At 38.3% G+C, this 20,034-nt stretch overlaps 1 protein-coding gene across 1 annotated transcript in view; it reads right to left on the reverse strand.

The window, feature by feature from the left end:
* LOC126251979 (uncharacterized) overlaps positions 1-20,034 on the reverse strand; it is a 281,887-nt gene that overhangs the window by 89,059 nt on the left and 172,794 nt on the right. Inside the window, exon 10 of the mRNA XM_049952752.1 lies at positions 11,195-11,452. Coding sequence (XP_049808709.1) covers positions 11,195-11,452 — 258 coding nt within the window. The remainder of the gene's footprint in view (positions 1-11,194; positions 11,453-20,034) is intronic.

Consider the following 20,034-nt stretch of genomic DNA (forward strand, 5'->3'; position numbering starts at 1 on the left):
ACTACACTAAATATACACACTAGGCAGAGATCAGAACCAACCAACACACAGAAGAAACCCACAAAACCAGCATGGCAACACAGGCTACAGATCAGAATAGAAAAACTGAGAAAAGACATCGGACAGCTAACACAATTTATAAGACATGAAATCTCGGAAAAAAAAAACGAAAAAGGTTAGGTAAAATCTCACAACAAGAAGCGACAGAGCAATTAGACGAAAAGAAGCAGAAATTACAAGCATTAGCCAAACGTCTCAGAAGATACAAAAAAAGTGAAAATAGAAGGAAACAAAACCAAACATTCAACACAAACCAAAAGAAATTTTACAAGACAATAGATAACACACACATTAAAATAAACAATCCACCAAACATAACAGACATGGAACACTTCTGGAGCAACATATGGTCAAACCCGGTACAACATAACAGTTATGCACGGTGGATACAAGCAGAAACAGACACATACAAGATGATACCACAAATGCCTGAAGTGATAATTTTGCAACATGAAGTCACCCAAGCAATTAATTCTACTCACAATTGGAAAGCCGCTGGAAATGATAAAATAGCAAATTTCTGGTTAAAGAAGTTCACCTCAACACATTCACATCTAACTAAATTATTTAACAGTTACATTGCAGACCCATACACATTCCCTGATACACTTACACATGGAATAACTTATCTGAAACCTAAAGATCAAGCAGACACAGCGAACCCAGCTAAATATCGCCCCATAACATGCCTACCAACAATATACAAAATATTAACTTCAGTCATTACACAGAAATTAATGACACATACAACACAGAACAAAATTATAAATGAAGAACAAAAAGGCTGTTGCAAAGGAGCACGAGGATGTAAAGAGCAACTGATAATAGATGCAGAGGTGACATATCAAGCTAAAACTAAACAAAGGTCGCTACACTATGCATACATTGATTACCAAAAAGCTTTTGATAGTGTACCCCACTCATGGTTACTACAAATATTGGAAATATACAAAGTAGATCCTAAATTGATACAGTTCCTAAACATAGTAATGAAAAATTGGAAAACCACACTTAATATCCAAACAAATTCAAATAATATCACATCACAGCCAATACAGATTAAGCGTGGAATATACCAAGGAGACTCATTAAGTCCTTTCTGGTTCTGCCTTGCTCTGAACCCACTATCCAACATGCTAAATAATACAAATTATGGATACAATATTACTGGAACATACCCACACAAAATCACACATACATGGATGATCTAAAACTACTGGCAGCAACAAATCAACAACTCAACCAATTACTAAAGATAACAGAAGTATTCAGCAATGATATAAGTATGGCTTTTGGAACAGACAAATGTAAGAAAAATAGCATAGTCAAGGGAAAACACACTAAACAAGATGATTACATATTGGATAACCACAGCGACTGCATAGAAGCGATGGAAAAAACAGATGCCTATAAATATCTAGGATACAGACAAAAAATAGGAATAGATAATACAAATATTAAAGAAGAACTAAAAGAAAAATATAGACAAAGACTAACAAAAATACTGAAAACAGAATTGACAGCAAGAAACAACACCAAAGCTATAAATACTTATGCCATACCAATATTGACCTACTCATTTGGAGTAGTGAAATGGAGTAACACAGACCTAGAAGCACTCAATACACTTACGCGATCACAATGCCATAAATATAGAATACATCACATACATTCAGCAACAGAAAGATTCACATTAAGCAGAAAGGAAGGAGGAAGGGGATTTATCGATATAAAAAACCTACATTATGGACAGGTAGACAATTTAAGAAAATTCTTTATAGAACGAGCAGAAACTAGCAAAATACACAAAGCAATCACTCATATAAATACATCGGCTACACCACTACAATTTCATAACCACCTCTACAACCCTTTAGACCACATAACATCAACAGATACGAAGAAAGTAAATTGGAAAAAGAAAACACTTCATGGCAAGCACCCGTATCATCTAACACAGCCACACATTGATCAAGACGCATCCAACACATGGCTAAGAAAAGGCAATATATACAGTGCGACAGAAGGATTCATGATTGCAATACAGGATCAAACAATAAACACCAGGTATTACAGCAAGCATATTATTAAAGATCCCAATACCACAACAGATAAATGCAGACTTTGTAAACAACAAATAGAAACAGTAGATCACATCACAAGCGGATGTACAATACTAGCAAATACAGAATACCCCAGAAGACATGACAATGTCGCAAAAATAATACATCAACAGCTTGCCTTACAACATAAACTTTTGAAACAACAAGTTCCTACATACAAGTATGCACCCAAAATGTACTGGAGAATGATGAATACAAATTATACCGGAACAGAACCATCATAACAGATAAAACAACGCCACATAACAAACCTGACATCATACTCACCAATAAAAAGAAGAAATTAACACAACTAATCGAAATATCCATACTCAATACAACAAATATACAAAAGAAAACAGGAGAAAAAATTGAAAAATACATCCAACTGGCTGAGGAAGTCAAAGACATGTGGCATCAGGATAAAGTTGACATCATACCAATTATAGTATCAACTACAGGAGTCATACCACACAATATCCACCAGTACATCAATGCAATACAGCTACATCCAAACACATATATACAACTACAGAAATCCGTAATTATTGATACATGTTCAATTACCCGAAAGTTCCTAAATGCAATATAACACATACCGTACAGTTAATAGGAAGTGACGCTTGATCAAGGTCCGCGTCACTTTCCATTCTCAACCAGACTTAACGTCTGAGAAAGTAAAGAAATAATAATAATAATAAGTAATGACATCCAGTGTGACAAATTATTGTCATTCGTAATTTATTTTCAGATTAGCCAACTTTGGAAATTTCCCTGAGAAATTTCTTCCAATCAATTGAAACAGAGCAACTGCATTAGGATTTGGGGCCAGTGTCCTGCTGATGACTGAGGCATACACTTCCATCACTGGTGTTCCCCACAGTGGGTTACATAATGTCTGAGAGATTGGTAAGGACCTGGACAGTTATATTTGCTTCTAATACCAGAAAGCATCTTGACAGATCTTCAATATCCTGATGTCAAAGCATTGTGGAAATATTTCAGTACTGCTGCCCTACAGGAGCAGGGATGATGCAATCCCTTTGGATTATAATTATGTTTATAGAATATTCTGCTTGACAGCTTGCATTGTCAAATGTTCACCCTCCATTGCTGGTGGTGCTCTGGAGTCAAGCCTATAGCCAGACACTGTCATGACAGTGTATAAAGTCTCTTCTCTGGTCCTTATCATTTTGCTTCTTCTTTAGCTACCTGCAGCAGTTGTTTGCTGCAGCACAGGAATTGATAATGCATTTACCTTGGATATTTCAACTTTCGTATTGGACTATTGTCATGCTGGTGTATTTCTACGGCTTCCCTGAACAAGTGGGTATGGTAGTCCTTCCCCACAGTGGAACCTGTGTGTCAGTGAATTTTATTATGTGGCCAATCTCACACAGTGCATGCTCTGACACAAACTTCAACTACATCTATATCTTATGATCCTAGTATTGATGAATTGTATACTCTTTCACACATAGACTTTTCTGCATGTACATTGTACGCAGTACATTCCTAACATTGCCTTTGACTCCCATTTGTCCTCTGATGATTTGAAACACACTTTTATCCTCTTGATCAGTCTGTAAAGGGCCTTTATGCCAAGTTCATGCAAAATTTGATTCATTCATTCAATTATCTGGGGATGGAAGAAAAGCTGTACCCAATATTTCTTCTTCTGGTGTGCCACTTCCCAAGTGTTACATTTTGTGACACTTTTTATGCAACTAGTGGAGCACCTGTTGCTCCCCAGAAAGCATTCCAGGTGTTGCATCCTGTGTCTGAGGTGTCGCAGCTCACATATCTGTCTTGTGTGCATTACGAGTGTATTAATAAGTCCACCTTTCTGGCCTGGGTGGTGACTGTGCAGGTATTGGTCTGTGTACACCAGTTTCTGACACATGCTGTGGTCCAGGATCTTACCATCCATCATAACCAATACATCTGGAATGGGCAGCTCTTGGTGCTTTTATACCTCCATAGTGATTTGTATGTTGACATGGAGAGTGTTTAAATGACTTAAGAAGACACTGAGCTCTCAACAATTTTATACTGTGCTTTTATGGGTAGAAGATTTCAGGACTGTATCAATGCCATGACCAATGATGGGAAAAAAGCCTGTTTACTGTCCTCTCCCACCTTTTATTGCAGTGCCAGGATGAAGGGACCACTCCAAAGTATCTGAAATGTAAGTGCCTATTCATCACCAATCAGGCACATCATATCAATGATAGGATGAAACGAACTCTTCTTGGTCAGGGAGCAAAATGTGCAACACAGAGAGACTTGACAAGAACTGATGAAGAACTTTAGGACATTTCCTGTCAACTCAGTGGCAGCATGTATTGAGATAACTATGATATGATTAACAGCATCACTCACAGGAACATGCACCAAGGAAGAGAGGAAAAACTTTGAAAAGTACTGAAAGCAGAACAGCAAGTCTATTTTTGACATGTCACACACTCTGGTTAACCTATGTGAACAACCAGTGATCTCAAAGGAACTGTTTATCTTCAAAAGGCAGGGAATTTGGTACCATCCCCAAAACTTTATTTATGGAGGGTATCATTGTTAACACTGAAGTGACCACCAAGAAACTTCCTTGTGGCAAAGCTAAAGAAATAATCAAAATTGCCACGTTACTGTGTTGACAAAATCCACCAGCCTGCAACCAAATAAGATAAGAATTACAAGCTATCATGAGCCTTAATGCTAACAAGAGCATATTGGTGCTTTCTGCTGACAAGGGAAATATGACCATTATGATGAAGTCCAAAAATTATGTGTGGAAAATATGCAACCTACTAGATCTGAAGTGGCACTCTGTGACTTTCAGGATCTTATTGATTCCATTTTCCCACAGGACATCACAAAACTCATTCATGCGTGTCTTAGGATGAGCTGCTTTGTATGGAATGGCAATTTCTATAAACATCTGGAAGGCACTGCCACAGGTGGTCCACTTAGTCCAGTGGTTGGCAGTTTTTTCACAAGCAATTTTGAAAGACATGTGCTTCAACTGGCATTTTGTAAATGTAAAGGGTGGTACAGGTACATCAACAATATCTTTTACATGTGGATTTGTGGGAGGAACAGTGACTTCCTGAGATAAATAAACAGTCTCCACACCAACACAAAATGTTTATGAGGAATGGTAAAAAGTTGAGGCACAGCACATATCAAAAACCAACATACATGGGCTGATGTCAAAAAAAGAAAAAAAAAAGAAAGAAAGAAAGGTAAAATATTTTCATGATGCACATGAGGTGAGTATGTGAGCCACAGCACCTCATATGCAAGATGCAAGACATAAGTGGCAAAGGTACTTTACCAGTTGTACAAGAAATGTCACAAAACCTAACACTCAGCATAGTGATGCTTTAGAAGAAGAAATGTTGAGCATAGCCTTCCTGTCATACGTCCCCCAGGGATAGACAGAATCAGCCATATATTGTGTGAAGTCTATTTACAAATTGCTCAACAAAATCATAGAGTGCCAAAGACTGACAGTGGACAATAGTGTCTCACTTGCAGTGTCAAGAAACCATGTACATGTGGAAAAGTCTATGTTTGAAAGATTGGACAGTATGTCAATACCAGGATCATCAGATATAAATGGTTTTGCATGTTGGGACTGGTAGAGAAAGAAGCCTTGTCAGAGCATGCAGTATGTGAGACCAACCACATAATAATGTTCACTGACATGCATGTTATCACTGTGGAGTTTCTCTGCCCACTTGCACACAAAAATCATAGAAACTCACAATAATAAGAAAGATTAAAGCCTCAAGGTAAATGGATCATTGGATTCATGTGCTGCAGCAAATAAGGTAGCTAAGGGAGCAACACAATGATAATGATCAGGGAAAAGCACATTGATGCAAAGGACATTGATGCAACAGATACATATAATCTCCAGACATGGACTTGACTCCAGTCTTATACTGTATTTCCAGAAAGATATGGAGCTGAGGACAAGAAAATGCTAAATACAGAGTAAAATGTTTTATATGAAATATGGGTATGGCATTTGCAACAACAAGAAATGTATGGTATTTCCAACAATGAAGTAGCATTTGCTTAAACGGCCAATTTTACACACGTATGGGGACAAAACACACAGTAGCTATGTAACTGCCAATTGTAAACTTTCATGGCCAGAAATGTCACTATGGTGCTCAGCAAAGGCACAGGGGATTTTCAAATGGAGATAAGAGGATTATTACAAGAGTAAATTCAACAGACCCACCAAAACTTGGAATGCACAGACTGCAAGTTAATATGTCTCCATATTACACTCAGCAATTAACTGTGTAGTGGTGACTGGGTTAGAATTGTCAGACTATTGCATTATACTATTAAGAAGCATATGTTGACAACTTATAGTAGACAGAAGAAGAGATTTGATAATTTGCAACCTAATATGATGATCCACCACTTAGATGTTTCCCACAGAGTTATCAATACATCTGGAAATGCATTATATGATGATGAGAGAACTGTGCTTGCCAGCAGAGATAATTTCGCCATTAGTCTGGAAGTTGTGTCCACGGAGGAAATAATAGTCAATGTACAAGCAGGCATTCACAGTGTGGACACAGTTTCTGTGGAAAAAGTCCATACAGAACTGTCAGGGTATTGGCTCACTCGAAGCTGCCAAAAAGAAATTACCTATGGGTGAGAGCCATAAAATGCCTGAAGGAAGATGATAGTATTATCATTTTCCTCACTGGCAAGGGAAATGTCACAGTAACTTTGAATGTCACTGGCTATCTTATTAAGACTGGCTATCTTATTAGATCTGCTAACATATAGGAAACTGAGTAAAAATCTCACTGACAAAGACCGAGTGACGTGGCACAGTGGTTAGCACACTGGACTTGCATTCTGGAGGATGATGATTCAAACCCGTCTCTGGCCATCCCGATTTAGGTTTTCCGTGATTTCCCTAAATTGTTTCAGGCAAATGCTGGGATGGCTCCTATGAAAGGGCACAGTCCTTCTCCATCCATCTGTAATCTGAGCTCGTGCTACGTCTCTAATGACTTCATTGTCAACGGGACATTAAACACCAATCTCCTCCTCCTCCTCTCACTGACAAAGTTCTTGTAACTGTTATGTGGCTGATAAAAAAGTTCTCTACCAAACAGAGCAATGAGGAAAGTCAGTTCAATTCAGCTGTGCTATCACCAAGACTTTGTGGATTTCTGTAGGTGCATAAAGAACATACATGTTCCTCTGAGACCTGTAGTTTGTCCATTGGTTTTCCAACCTATGTCATTGCCAAGTTCTTGATCACATTACTATGACCATATGTGGGCCAATCAGACTCCTATATCACGAATTTGGCACAGTTTATAAGTAAATTAAATGGCATAGTTGTCCAACTGGAAGACATGTTAATTATTTTTGATGTGGTATTGCTGTTAACTATGGGTCTGGTCCATGAGCTGAATTGTATTTTTCCTCCTGATGTTGACAATTTAAATATTGCCTCGTGACCACATATTTCAAACAGAACAATGAGTTCTATGGATAGACAGATGGTGTGGCTATGGGCAGCTCCATAAACCCAGTTATAGTGAATTATTTCCTGGAAAAAGCAGGCATCAGAAACTGCCAACAAAAAACCCAAAATTTGGTTCTTCTAGGTAGATAATATGCTTGTTTTGTTGAGGAGTGGCAGAGAAGAACTAAGTTATTTTTGTAAGCATCTCAACAGAATTAATCCCAAGATTCAGTTTACTGTGGATAGCCTAGGCCACACAGTTTACCAAAAACCCATGCACATGGACCATTACCTAGACTGGGATTCAAATGACCACCCACATAAGCAAGGCATCATGGAAACATTAGCAGATTGAGCAAAGAACATTTTCAAACCATAGTTGCCTGAAGCAGTATTAAAATACCTTACCGATTCAGTGATCAAGAAAGAATGTTAAAACCATCATGCAAAAACTATAGCAGTCCACAAGCACCTGTAATATCAAAAGTTTTCCTGTCTTTCATGAAGGGTGTTGCTGATCACATAGGAAAAATTTTGACAAAACAGAAAATGTTAATTGTCTACAAACCCACCCAGAAGATCTAAAACATGTGAAATTGGCAAAGGTTCTCACAAATCGCTGGAAAAAGCAGGAATTTATAGGATTCCTTGCACTTGTGGGTAGGTGTAAATGAATACTACAAAAAGAATGGTAATACAAGGTACTAGAAGAGCACAGGGGCTACTGTAGAATGAGAGAGACTGACAGATCAGCTGCTGCAGAATGTGCTTTGCAGCCAGGAGATCACCACATACATTTTGATAGGACTCATGTACTAGCAGCCACAAGTGGATACCATGAAAGTCTATACAGAGAGACCATAGAGATTGTCAAACACCCCAGGAATTTCAATAGGAAAGGGGAGGGTATGAAGCTGAATATCATCTGGATTCTGGTGCTGAAGAAGTTTGGTGCATGTCTTCCACTATGGGGTGATAACAACAATGGCCAGTTGCACCCAGGCATTCAAAGTATGTGACGTCATGCCACTGTGTGGGAGCACATGTGAACAGAATTTTGTCACAGTCAGTAGTGAACCCAGGTGTAAATTGGACACTCAAAGAAGCTACAATTCCCATTGAAAATGTCCTCCTCAGATGAGGACAAAACATTGTGTATTAATGATGAAGCCATCTTATCACATTATAACAGCCCAGAATATTTTATTAATTGTGACACATTAGTAAACTAAAGAAATATGTAAACTAAATAAATATGAAAGTAATGAGGAGTAGTAGAAATACAGGTTGGAGAAAAATTGTGACACAAAATTTTGACCCTGGGTAGCTGATGCCAGTAGGAACCAAAATTACTAATCAAGTGTAGGTCGACAACACACTATTTTTAAACTATGGAAACTTGGTGCCACGTGCTCTGATTGGCCTCAGGATTACCCTGTTGCCAGATGCATGACTGCGAATGCTTTGCCTGCCAGAGATCAGGGCTAGGGAAATTTGTATTTGTGATGCCCACCAACTGACAAACATCAACAGGGAAATCCTATAGCCAATCGGAACATATGGTGCCAAGTTTCTGTAGTTTAAAAATTGTGTGTTGTGGACCTACACAACATTAGTAATTTTGGTTCTTACTGAAATCAGCTATTCAGGGTTAGAATTTCATCACACAATATTTCTCCACCCTGTATAGTTAGTATTGGACTTAACATCAGAATTTTGACTATTAAGAAGATGATGTTATGGAACTCTGCTACCTTGTAAAGAAAACAACTCATGATGGATGTAGCATGGAGGGTGTAAAAAGCAGCTTAGCAAAGAGAACTTCTCTGCCAAAAGAAGCCTACTAACACTAAATATTGGTCTTAGTTTGAGAAAGAAATTTATGAGAATGTACATTTGGAGCACAGCATTGTATGGCAGTGACTCAGGGACTTTTGGAAAACCAGAAAATGAAAGAAAAGAGTTGCAGCATTTGATATAAGTTGCTATGGAAAGAGAGAGAGAGAGAGAGAGAGAGAGAGAGAGAGAGAGAGAGAGAGAGAGAGAGAGAGAGAGAGAGAAAGAGTGAGAGAGAGAGGGGGGGAGGGAGGGAGGGCAGGAGGGAGGAGGGGGTTATACATACAATAAAGAGATCTAATTTACACAGCCATGTATTCAGTCACTGAATAGAAACAGCATCACTGTAAGGACTGCCTTTAAAGGAATTTGTATACTGGATAGCTTTTATTTCCACAGGTATTTTAACAAAAATTTCAGTCCTATGTGGAATGGATCCCTCTGACACCTATTGGTACATGCATGGATTGAATGAAAGTTTTTGCTGAGTCTGCTAATGTGGTCATAGACATCACAGTTCTTCTGCAAATTTTTTCGTCATCTATTTCATTTGTTTGGAAAATGGATGGTAGTGCAAGTATGTTAAGCACTGTGAAGGTATTTTTGCATGATTACTTTATTGTTTTCCATTTGTTATTCTAATGGCATTCTTTTGAATTTTAAATGTACTGAGAACTGCCAGAGAGTTTCCCCTGAATGTTAAACTATAGTTCAGATGTGACTGTATGTAAGCATAATAAGCAGTTTTAACAGTTTCCATATTAGTGCAAGGCTTCAGGGGCTCAGAAGTTAACACCCTCTACTTAGTTTACCATTTATACACTCAAACAACACACCTGCATATTCTGTCTGACTCGAGCTGCCAGAGACTGTGGTCATGTGAGTGTGAGTTGCATTTCCACATGTGTATTGTGTGTGTGTGTATGTATGTGTGTATGTGTATGTTATCTAATTTTGACAAAGGCCTTGTAGGCAGAAAGCTAAATGTCCGACAGTCTTTTTCTTGTGCCATTCTGTGACTCAGCATCTCCACAATATTGTGAGTAGCAACTATTCCTTTCATTATATTGTTACATTTGCATACTTATTATGTTTAACCCATTTAACATTTTTGGCAACCCTTAAGAAAAATTCTAGGTTATGTGGATTCTTATTTTGTTGGTTTATGGTGGCATTTTTACTATTATTTATAACTAAACGAGTGTGGTCTGACCAACTGCTGATTGGTTTCATAGCACAATTTACAGACTGCTGCAGTTCATGCTGTTTCTCGCCTTATAGCAGGACTGCCATACAGTCAGACACTTTTGTGTGTATTTACGTTTATACTCAGACCATTAAAGTATAGCAGGAAGAGTAGTGGTCCCATAAACATTCCTTGGGATGCACGTACATTTCATCTACATTTCACAGTACTTCAATATCTTCTTTGCACTTTTGATTATCAAGTAATTATTTGATCCACATGTTTGAAAGGACCCATTGCCACAGTGTTCAGTCTCAGTATCTAGATTTGTATGTTTAACTATGTCAAATGCTTTGTACTTATTTAAAAATATCCTAGCTGATAATTGTTTGTTATCCATCAGATCTCAAGGACTATTAAGATATTGATAGATTGCTGTCTGTGTTGATTTTGCCCTTCTGCATAAATAGTAAAAATGAATAATATTGTTGTTTTTACCTTCAAGGACAAGTTCAATAGTCTTTTTAAATTCCTTGGACATATTCTTAATGCCAACATAACAGGTCCACATTCCAGCTTCTCTGGCTGTAACATGGTCCAATGTCAATGTGCATGGACCAGGACCAAGGAGTTTATTATTTGAGTTAGGAGGTACAAAAGTGCAGTAAAGAGCTCCAGTTTCATTGCAGTCTAAGTCAACGTTATCTCCTATTTTGATGATGATTGTTTTAGATTGTCCCAATGGAGTTTCTCTATCTGCAAAGAAAATGTGGACATATTAACGAAGCTGCATTAGTTACATAAGTGTTTTTTATTGCTGTATTATATTACACAAATAACATGCACATATCTAACTGAGAAGTGTCTCATGGTTGTGGAGAGAATTTATATGGTGCATTTAATCAGAATGAAAAAGGCTGACTTAAAGTTATTAAATATTATATTACATGGTAATATTAATTATAACTAAAACAAAGTACCTAAATTATAATTCAGCTATATTTACTACAAAAGATTTGATAATTTCTGGTAGATTATTGAAAACATATCTATTGAAAACATATCTATTGATGCATATGTGATTTTCTCCTGAGCTATAGGAAAACACTTGAAATATTTGTAAAAATTATTTTCAGTTTTGGTGTTATAATGATACTTTATACTACAGGTTGAGGAAAGTAATGTACTGGCCACAACAAAGGGCTTTAAATAATATTTAGGACATAAATACATTTGCTTTTCCATCAAGTGATTGCCATGGACTGTACATGTTACACTGATTAGTTTATAGTTATAAGGTTTCCATGAGAACTGAACTACAAAAACATTTATAATGTGTTTTGTACCAAGGCTGGGACTCAAACCTGGGTCTCATGTCCAATAGACAGTTGTGCTAAACGCTACACCATCCTGACACAGTGGCTTTGCACACTTGCACAAACTACCCTTGCATGCCTCTGTCCTCAATCCAAATTCCCATCCACACCTCAACCCACGTGGTATTCCCCCTAAACAGGATCAGGTATTGGAAAAGCACTTCAGTATAAAATAAAATGGGGGAGTCTGTCTAAATCCAAGGCATAGGTGCTTTAATCAAATAAAACTATAGATTATAGAGGCATCTTCAAGTCTCAAACATCTATGATGGATATATATACAGACTGAAGCGACAAATGACAATTTGTACCAAGGCTGAGACTCAAATGTGAGTATCTAGCAGACTATTTTGCAGGGAATTTGTGAGGATTATTCCTTAGGATTTTCAAAAAACAGTGGTCATCACATTACCAGCTGACAAAATGATCTTTGCCTTCTTCAGTGCACTTTCACCAGCATTTGTGTATTGTTCTGACTGGCATTTTGGCTCTGGTGTGTAATGATGGATTCAGGTTTCATCAACAGTCACAAAATGGTACAAAACATCTCACAGATAAACTTTGTGTTGAAATTTTGTGCCGGATTCATTTTTGGTCGACTGTGAGCAGTCATAGTACCTAACTTGCACACAGTTCTTTGTAGCCAGTTCCCTATGCAGAACATTATGGATTCACTCACCTGAGATGCCAGCAGTTTTAGCAACTCACAATTTTTATTTGGTGCTTCTGGATTACCATACATGGACTTTGTCAATGATTTCCTTTGTGGTGACATCAATTGGACAGCTGGAGCATCCTTCATCTTTGGTGCTTGTCAGATCAAATTATAATTCATTAATCTAAAAGTAAATTGTCTTTAGTGATGGTGCAGAGTCCATTTGAACTACATCTGATTCTGTTTTGATTTGAAGTCTAATGCTTCAAATCAAAATGTTTAATAACAGCATGAATTCAGTTTTCTCCCCTTTCAATTGCAGTCGGCACCCAGACCAATTCATATGGCTGTCACAATGAACAGTATGCTGTACTTTGTTGAAATTCTTTATGCAGACCTTGGAATAATCAAGCTTACCAGCCATGAATGTCTAGCAAAAATGTTCCATTCTTTTATGAAAATTTACCAGACTTGTATGATATACAGGACATAAAATCCCGTCTGAGGTTTGCGGTCATTTTTATCTTAATAATTGGCAACCAATGCTGTACAATTGCAATAAAGTCATGAGATGTTCAATTGGCTCTTTTATTAGAACATGTTACATGTTTCAGGATTACACCCATCTTCAGACATCCGGTATAAAAAAGTGCAATACATAAGTGAACAGCACACTCAACATGTCTCATTATAGAAAATGAGATCAGGTCATATGAGTTACATACCACAAAGTTCAACTCCTTCCTAACCAAGCAGGTGTACACCCTTGACAATTCGAAGAAAGTGTCCAATAACGTATGACTATAACTGCGACACATGAAGTCTGGAAGCAGAGCATATACTGACACTAACAGAGTGTAATTACAACTAGCAACCAGAATGGTACTTCCGTACACGTCAACACTAAAGGATTTTTTAATTTTTTTTTAAGAAACTCCAAAATTTTTACATTGCCATATTATACATATAGTCAATAGTGGCACTAAGCACAACTCAAACCATATGTCAATATAAATAATGGGGAGGGGGGGTTCCTTCATGAATAAACCTTTTAACCTCCCAGATCTCTAAGAGAATACCACCAAATTAAATATAACCAACATTATCCATCATATACTAAAACCCTGTGATCAGCTCGCATACGCAAACGTCTTAGGTGCCATCTGTTAAAGCCAATGGCAACCACGTCGACAGAAGCCATTCACCTATTGAATTACAGGCAAGGGATATCCATGGACCATGATTGTACAAATAGAAGGCTTCAAACAACAACTTACTCCCCTCTACCACATGGAAAAAGCTTTATGGTGAGAGGAAGAACATTTTCATAAAATCCAAAAACACACGCGGGGGCTATACCTCATACATTCTTTATGTAAACTAGTGGCACAACAATTGCCTGAGTCGTACCTATGCTATCCGGATACAGGAGAGCTCTAGATTTAAAATGAATAAATAAAACATTAAAAGTGTTAAAACTTTAAAGTCTAAAATCAATAAAATAAACCATTGTGTCAGCAAGGACCACCCTTTAACACTTTTTTTTTCTTTTTAAATCTAGAGTTCTCCAGTATTCGGATACCATAGGTAGGACTCAGGCAATTGTCATGCCACTAGTTAATATTAAGAATGTATGAGGCATAACCCATGTGTGTGTTTTGGGATTTTATGAAAATGTTCTTCCTATCACCACTAAACTTTTTTCCATGTGTTAGAGGGGTGCAAGTTCTTGTTTGATGGCTTCTATTTGGGCAAACATGGCCCATGAATATCACTTGCCTGTAACTCAATAGGCAGATGGCCGCTGCTGACGTGGTTGCCATTGGCTTTAACAGATGGCACCTAAGATGGTTACGTATGCGAGCTGGTCACAGGGTTTTAGTCTACAATGCATAATGTTGTATATATTTAATTTGGTGGTATTCTTTTAGAGATCTGGGAGGTAGATAGATTTATTCATGGAGGAACTCCCCCCCCCCCATTATTTATTTTATATTGACATATGGTTTGAGTTGTGCTTAGCGCCACTATTGGCTATAGGTATAGTATGGCAACGTAAAAATTTTGGAGTTTCTTAAAAAAAATTTTAAATTCCTTTAGTGTTAACATGTACAGAGGTACCATTCCTGTTGCTACTCGTAATTACATCCTGTTAGATGTTATATGCTGAGTATATTAGTATTAAATTACCTGTGAATGCATGAAGCACATGACCATGCCGCACCCCCTACCGAGGGCGCTTCACTGCTAGTTGACTCGTTTAGCATCAGTATACGCTATGCTTCAAGACTGCATGTGTTGCAGTTATAGTCATATGTTATTGGACACTTTCTTTAAGTTGTCAAGGGTGTACACCTGGTTGGTTAGAAAGGACCTGAAGTTTGTGGTATGTAACTCATATGACCTGATCTCATTTTCTGTAATGTTGAGAAGTGTTGAGTGAGCTGTTCACTTATGTTTTGTACCTTTTTGTAACAGAAGACTGAATATGGGTGTAATCTCAAAATGCGTAACATGTTATAATAAAAGAGTCAATTCAACATATCATGATTTTATAGCAATTGTACAGCATTGGTAGCCTATTATTTACTAGACTTATCAAACTACCCTGATATTTAGTGGCAGCAGAACACATCAAAGACTGTAGTGATTGGCAAGCTTTCAGAGCCAGTGGCTCCTTCTTCATTCAGAGGGGTTGAAGGGGAAGGAAGAAGGGTGAGGTAAAAGGACTGGAGAGGTCTAGGAAAATGGGTAGATTTTGGGAAAGTCACCCAGAACTGTGGGTCAGGGGAACTTACCATACGGGGTAAGAAGGAAAGATTGATTAATGGGAACGGCATCAGACAAGATTTGAAAACTGGAGAGCTTAAAGGTGGAAGACAGGGTAATATGCCAGACAAAGATTACTACTAAAACATCATACATGAGTTAATAAGAGTGAGAAGCTAAGTGCATTGTATGTAACAGAGGTGGGAGGGGCCAGTGAAAAATAGGTGGGAGAGACAATGAAAGATGGAGGAAATTAAAATGGAGTGAAGCAAAGGGTAGTTACAGGGAAGAAAAACTGAGATGGAAGAAATTAATGTAAATTAAGGCAAGGTGGGTGGTGAGAACAAAGGATATGTTGTAGTGCGAGTTCCCACCTACGAAGTTCTGAGAAACTGGTGTCTAGATCTTTATCCAGATGACGCGTGTGGTGAAAGAGGCACCATGGTCATGAATGTCATATTGTAGAGCACACTCTACAACAATATATAGCGAGTTGCCAGTATATACCCTCTGCCTATGCCCATTCATCCTAATTGATAATTTGGTGGTAGTCATGCCGATGTAGAAGGTTGAACAGTGTTTACATATAGCCAGTATATGACATGTTTCATTTCGCAGGTGGCTCTCCTCTTGCAGTGGTGATGGTCACAGGGGTAGGTAGCCATAGGGTAGGGAGATGGGTGCAGAAGGAGCATAGGGTCTGACAAAAATATGGGATAGATTGGGATGGCAACAGAAAGCTATTCTAGGTGTAGTGGGGAAAATTTCAGACAGAATGGATCTCATTTCAAGGCATTATTTTAGGAAATCATGGCCCTTTAGAAATAGCTGATTAACACATTCCATATGAGGATAATACTGAGTCAAAACATAACTACTGTTGTTTGTTGGTAGGTTTAATGTGGGCAGAAGTGTGTATCTGGCCTTCGGTGAGGTCAAGATCAACATCAAGGAAAGGGGAATGGAATTCAGAACAGGACCATGTGAAATTTAATTGGCAGAAGGTATTTAGAGATTCCTGAAATTTTAGCAGTTCATCCTCACCATGAGTCCATATGGTAAAGATGTCATCAATGTATCTAAACCAAACCAGGGTCTGAAGACTTATGGCACCCAGGAAAGCCACTTCCAAGTGAACCATGAGAAGGTTGGCATAGGAAGGTGCCATGCTGGTTCCTGTAGTCATACCTCTGATCTGTTTGTATGTCTGCCCCTCAAAGTGAAGTATTTTTTGGTAAGTATAAAAATGATTAAGGTGAGTAGGAAAGATGTCATAGGCTTGGAACCAAGTGGGTGCTGACTGAGGAAATGTTCAGCAGCAGACAGACCATGTATGTAGGGGTTGTTGGTATAGAGTTATGTGGCATCAGTGGTGACAAGCAAGTTGTGTGATGGGAGTGGGTTGGGCATGGATTTTAGATGATCTAGGAAATGGTTGGTATCTTTGAAATAGGAGGGGAGCTTTTGTACTATGAGTTTCAGGTGTTGATCAACTAAGGAAGATATACATTGGGTGGGTGCTCTTAAGCCAGCAACTATAGGATGGCCAGGATCATTGGGTTTGTGGATCTTAGGATCACCTTTTACCTTCTTTCAAAGATCCCAAACCCAATTATCCTGGCCATCCTATAGTTTCTGTCTGCTTCTGAACTTTTCCTCAGTCAGCACTCACCTGATTCCAAGCCTATGACATCCTTCCTAATCACCTTAATCAGCTTTATACTTACCAAAAACTACTTCACCTTTGAGGGGCAGGCATGCAAATAGATCAGGGTTATGGCCATGGTAACCAGGATGACTCCTTCCTATGCCAACCTTTTCATGGGTTGCTTCAAAGAGGCTTTCCTCAGTTCCTTAAGTCTTCATGCTCTGGTTTGGTTTAGATACATTGATGACATCTTTACCATATGGACTCATGGTGAGGATGACGTGCTGAAATTTCTGGACTCTCTAAATACCTTCTGCCAGGTCCTCTTCTGAATCATATTCCCCTTTCCTCAATGTTGATCTTGTCCTCACCAAAGGCCAGATATACACTTCTGTCCACATTAAACCTACCAACAAACAACAGTGCTTAAATTTTGACAGTTGCCATCATTTCCATGTCAAACGTTCCCTCCCATACATCCTTGACATCTGAGGCAAACGTATTTGTTCAGATGCAGACTGTTTACACCAATACACCAGCATTCTCAACTCAGCCTTCACTGCACATAATTACCCCACCAGCCTAGTTAAAAAGCAGGTTTCCTGGGCCATCACATCTAATCCTGGTACTGCTGATCCCTCCACAAATCAGCTTCAGTGCACATCATTCATGACTCACTATTATCCTTCCACAGGGCCATGATTTCCTAAAATCATGTCCTGAAATGAGAGCTACTCTGTCTGAAATTTTGCCCACCACACCTTGAATAGCTTTCCGTCGCCCTCTCAATGTCCACAATATTCTTGTCAGACCCTATGCTCCTACTGCACCCATTTCCGTACCCTATGGCCCCTAACCCTGTGAATGTCGCCACTGCAAAACTTACCCTATGCACTCTCCTACCACCACCTATAGTAGCCCTGTAATTGGAAAAAAATGTACTATCAAAGGGAGAGACACGTGCGAAACGACACGTCATATACCAGCTATTATGTAAACACTGTTCAGTCTTCTACATAGGCATGACTACCACCAAATTATCAATTAGGACGAATGAGCATAAGCAGAGGGTATATACTGGCAACTCACTATATAGTGTTGTAGAGTGTGCTCTACAACATGACATTTGTGACCTCGGTGCCTGTTTCACCACACATGCCATCTGAATTCTTCTGCCAGACAACAGTTACTCAGAACTTCGCAGGTGGGAATGAACACTACAATATGTCCTTGGTTCTCACCACCCACCTTGCCATAAATTATGTTAATTTCTTCCATCTCCGCTTTTCTTCACTGTAACTACTCTTTGCTTCACTCCATTTTAATTTCCTACATCTTTCATTGTCTTTCCCATATATTTTTCACCGCCCCCGCCCACCTCTGTTGCATACAATGCACTTAGCTTCTCACTCTTATTAACTCATGTATGATGTTTTAGTAGTAATCTCTGTCTTGGATATTACCCTGTCTTCCTCCTTTAAGCTTTCAGGTTTTCAAATCTTGTCAAATGCAGTCCCCAATAATCATTCTTTCCTTCTCACCCTGCATGGTAAGTTCCCCTGACCCACAGTTCCGGGTGACTTCCCAAAATTGATCCCTTTTCCTAGACCTCTCCAGTCCTTTTACTTCACCCTTCTTCCTTCCCCTTCAGCTCTTCTGCCTGAAGAAGGAGCCACTGGCTCCAAAAGCTTGCCAATCACAACAGTCTTTTATACATGTGTTCTAGCACCACTTGTCGAGTAGATTTTTATCTGTCCAATTAAATAATTTTATCAATAATTGATTGTTTTCGTTGTTATAGCTTCATATTTAATATCCCTTTATTATAACATTTTGTATTAATGAATTGCACAGGTTATTAAATAGCTGCTGTGGACAGTGTGTTAGCCACTCACTGTTGAGTTATAGTAAATCAGATGTATGATATCTTGGTTGCTCCTTCACTGGGTAATGCTCATACACTAAGTCTGTGAAAGCAGACATAAATGTAAACAGAAATGGCTGTTGTGCATTGATATTAGACTCCTTGAAGTCTGTAGATCAGTGACCTACTTTGTAATAATTATCAAAAATTTTATTTTTGAGCTGATCATCATGTCAGGGTTTTTTGACATGAATGTGCATTTACTGAAATTCAACTTCAACAGGGTCATCTTCACTACATGAAATATTGTTGCAAGTAATTTTTAATTGATTCATTATACAAGAAAAGGTACCAATGACTTAGCCAATGAAGGTCAATAATCATACATTTACTACAAAATGAACTATATGTAGGTTACCAAATTATAAGTATGTGAACCATGTGTTAGCCTTCAGCAGGTAACAGGTTGTAACATGTGTGAATGTGTTTCTTAGATGTTAAAAAAATATAGTTTACACAGTGTACAGATCTATAGAAAAAGCCATATTCACTACATGGTATAACCCACAAGTTCACATTTTGGGCTTTCTGACCAGTTATGAGGTAACATGCACTAAATTTACACACTGTAAGCTTATGACAGTAGGATTACTGTGTCTTTGGAATTCTTTGGATTATGTTTAGTGGGGTTGAGGCTAGCATGATGAGTGGAATAATGAGATTGTTTGAAGTTACAAAAGTAGCCAGAATGCTAACTACAGAAGAAGGAAAGAAGTTCCTTTGTATTAATCATTTGTCATTAGAAATAACTGTTCAGTAAAATAAAACAGTGACATACCACATGTCAATTCATTTCCTGCTCCCCAGTGCCATTACCTTACAATACACACTACTTTTCCTCTCATACATGCTAAGTTCATCTATTAAGAAAATTATTCATAGCACATACACTGAAGAGCCAAAGAAACTGGTACACCTGCCACTGCCTAATTATGTGTGGGGTCTCTGAGAGCAAGCGGAAGTGTC

Source organism: Schistocerca nitens, chromosome 4, assembly GCF_023898315.1.
Source record: "Schistocerca nitens isolate TAMUIC-IGC-003100 chromosome 4, iqSchNite1.1, whole genome shotgun sequence".
In the NCBI taxonomy this organism is placed as follows: domain Eukaryota; kingdom Metazoa; phylum Arthropoda; class Insecta; order Orthoptera; family Acrididae; genus Schistocerca; species Schistocerca nitens.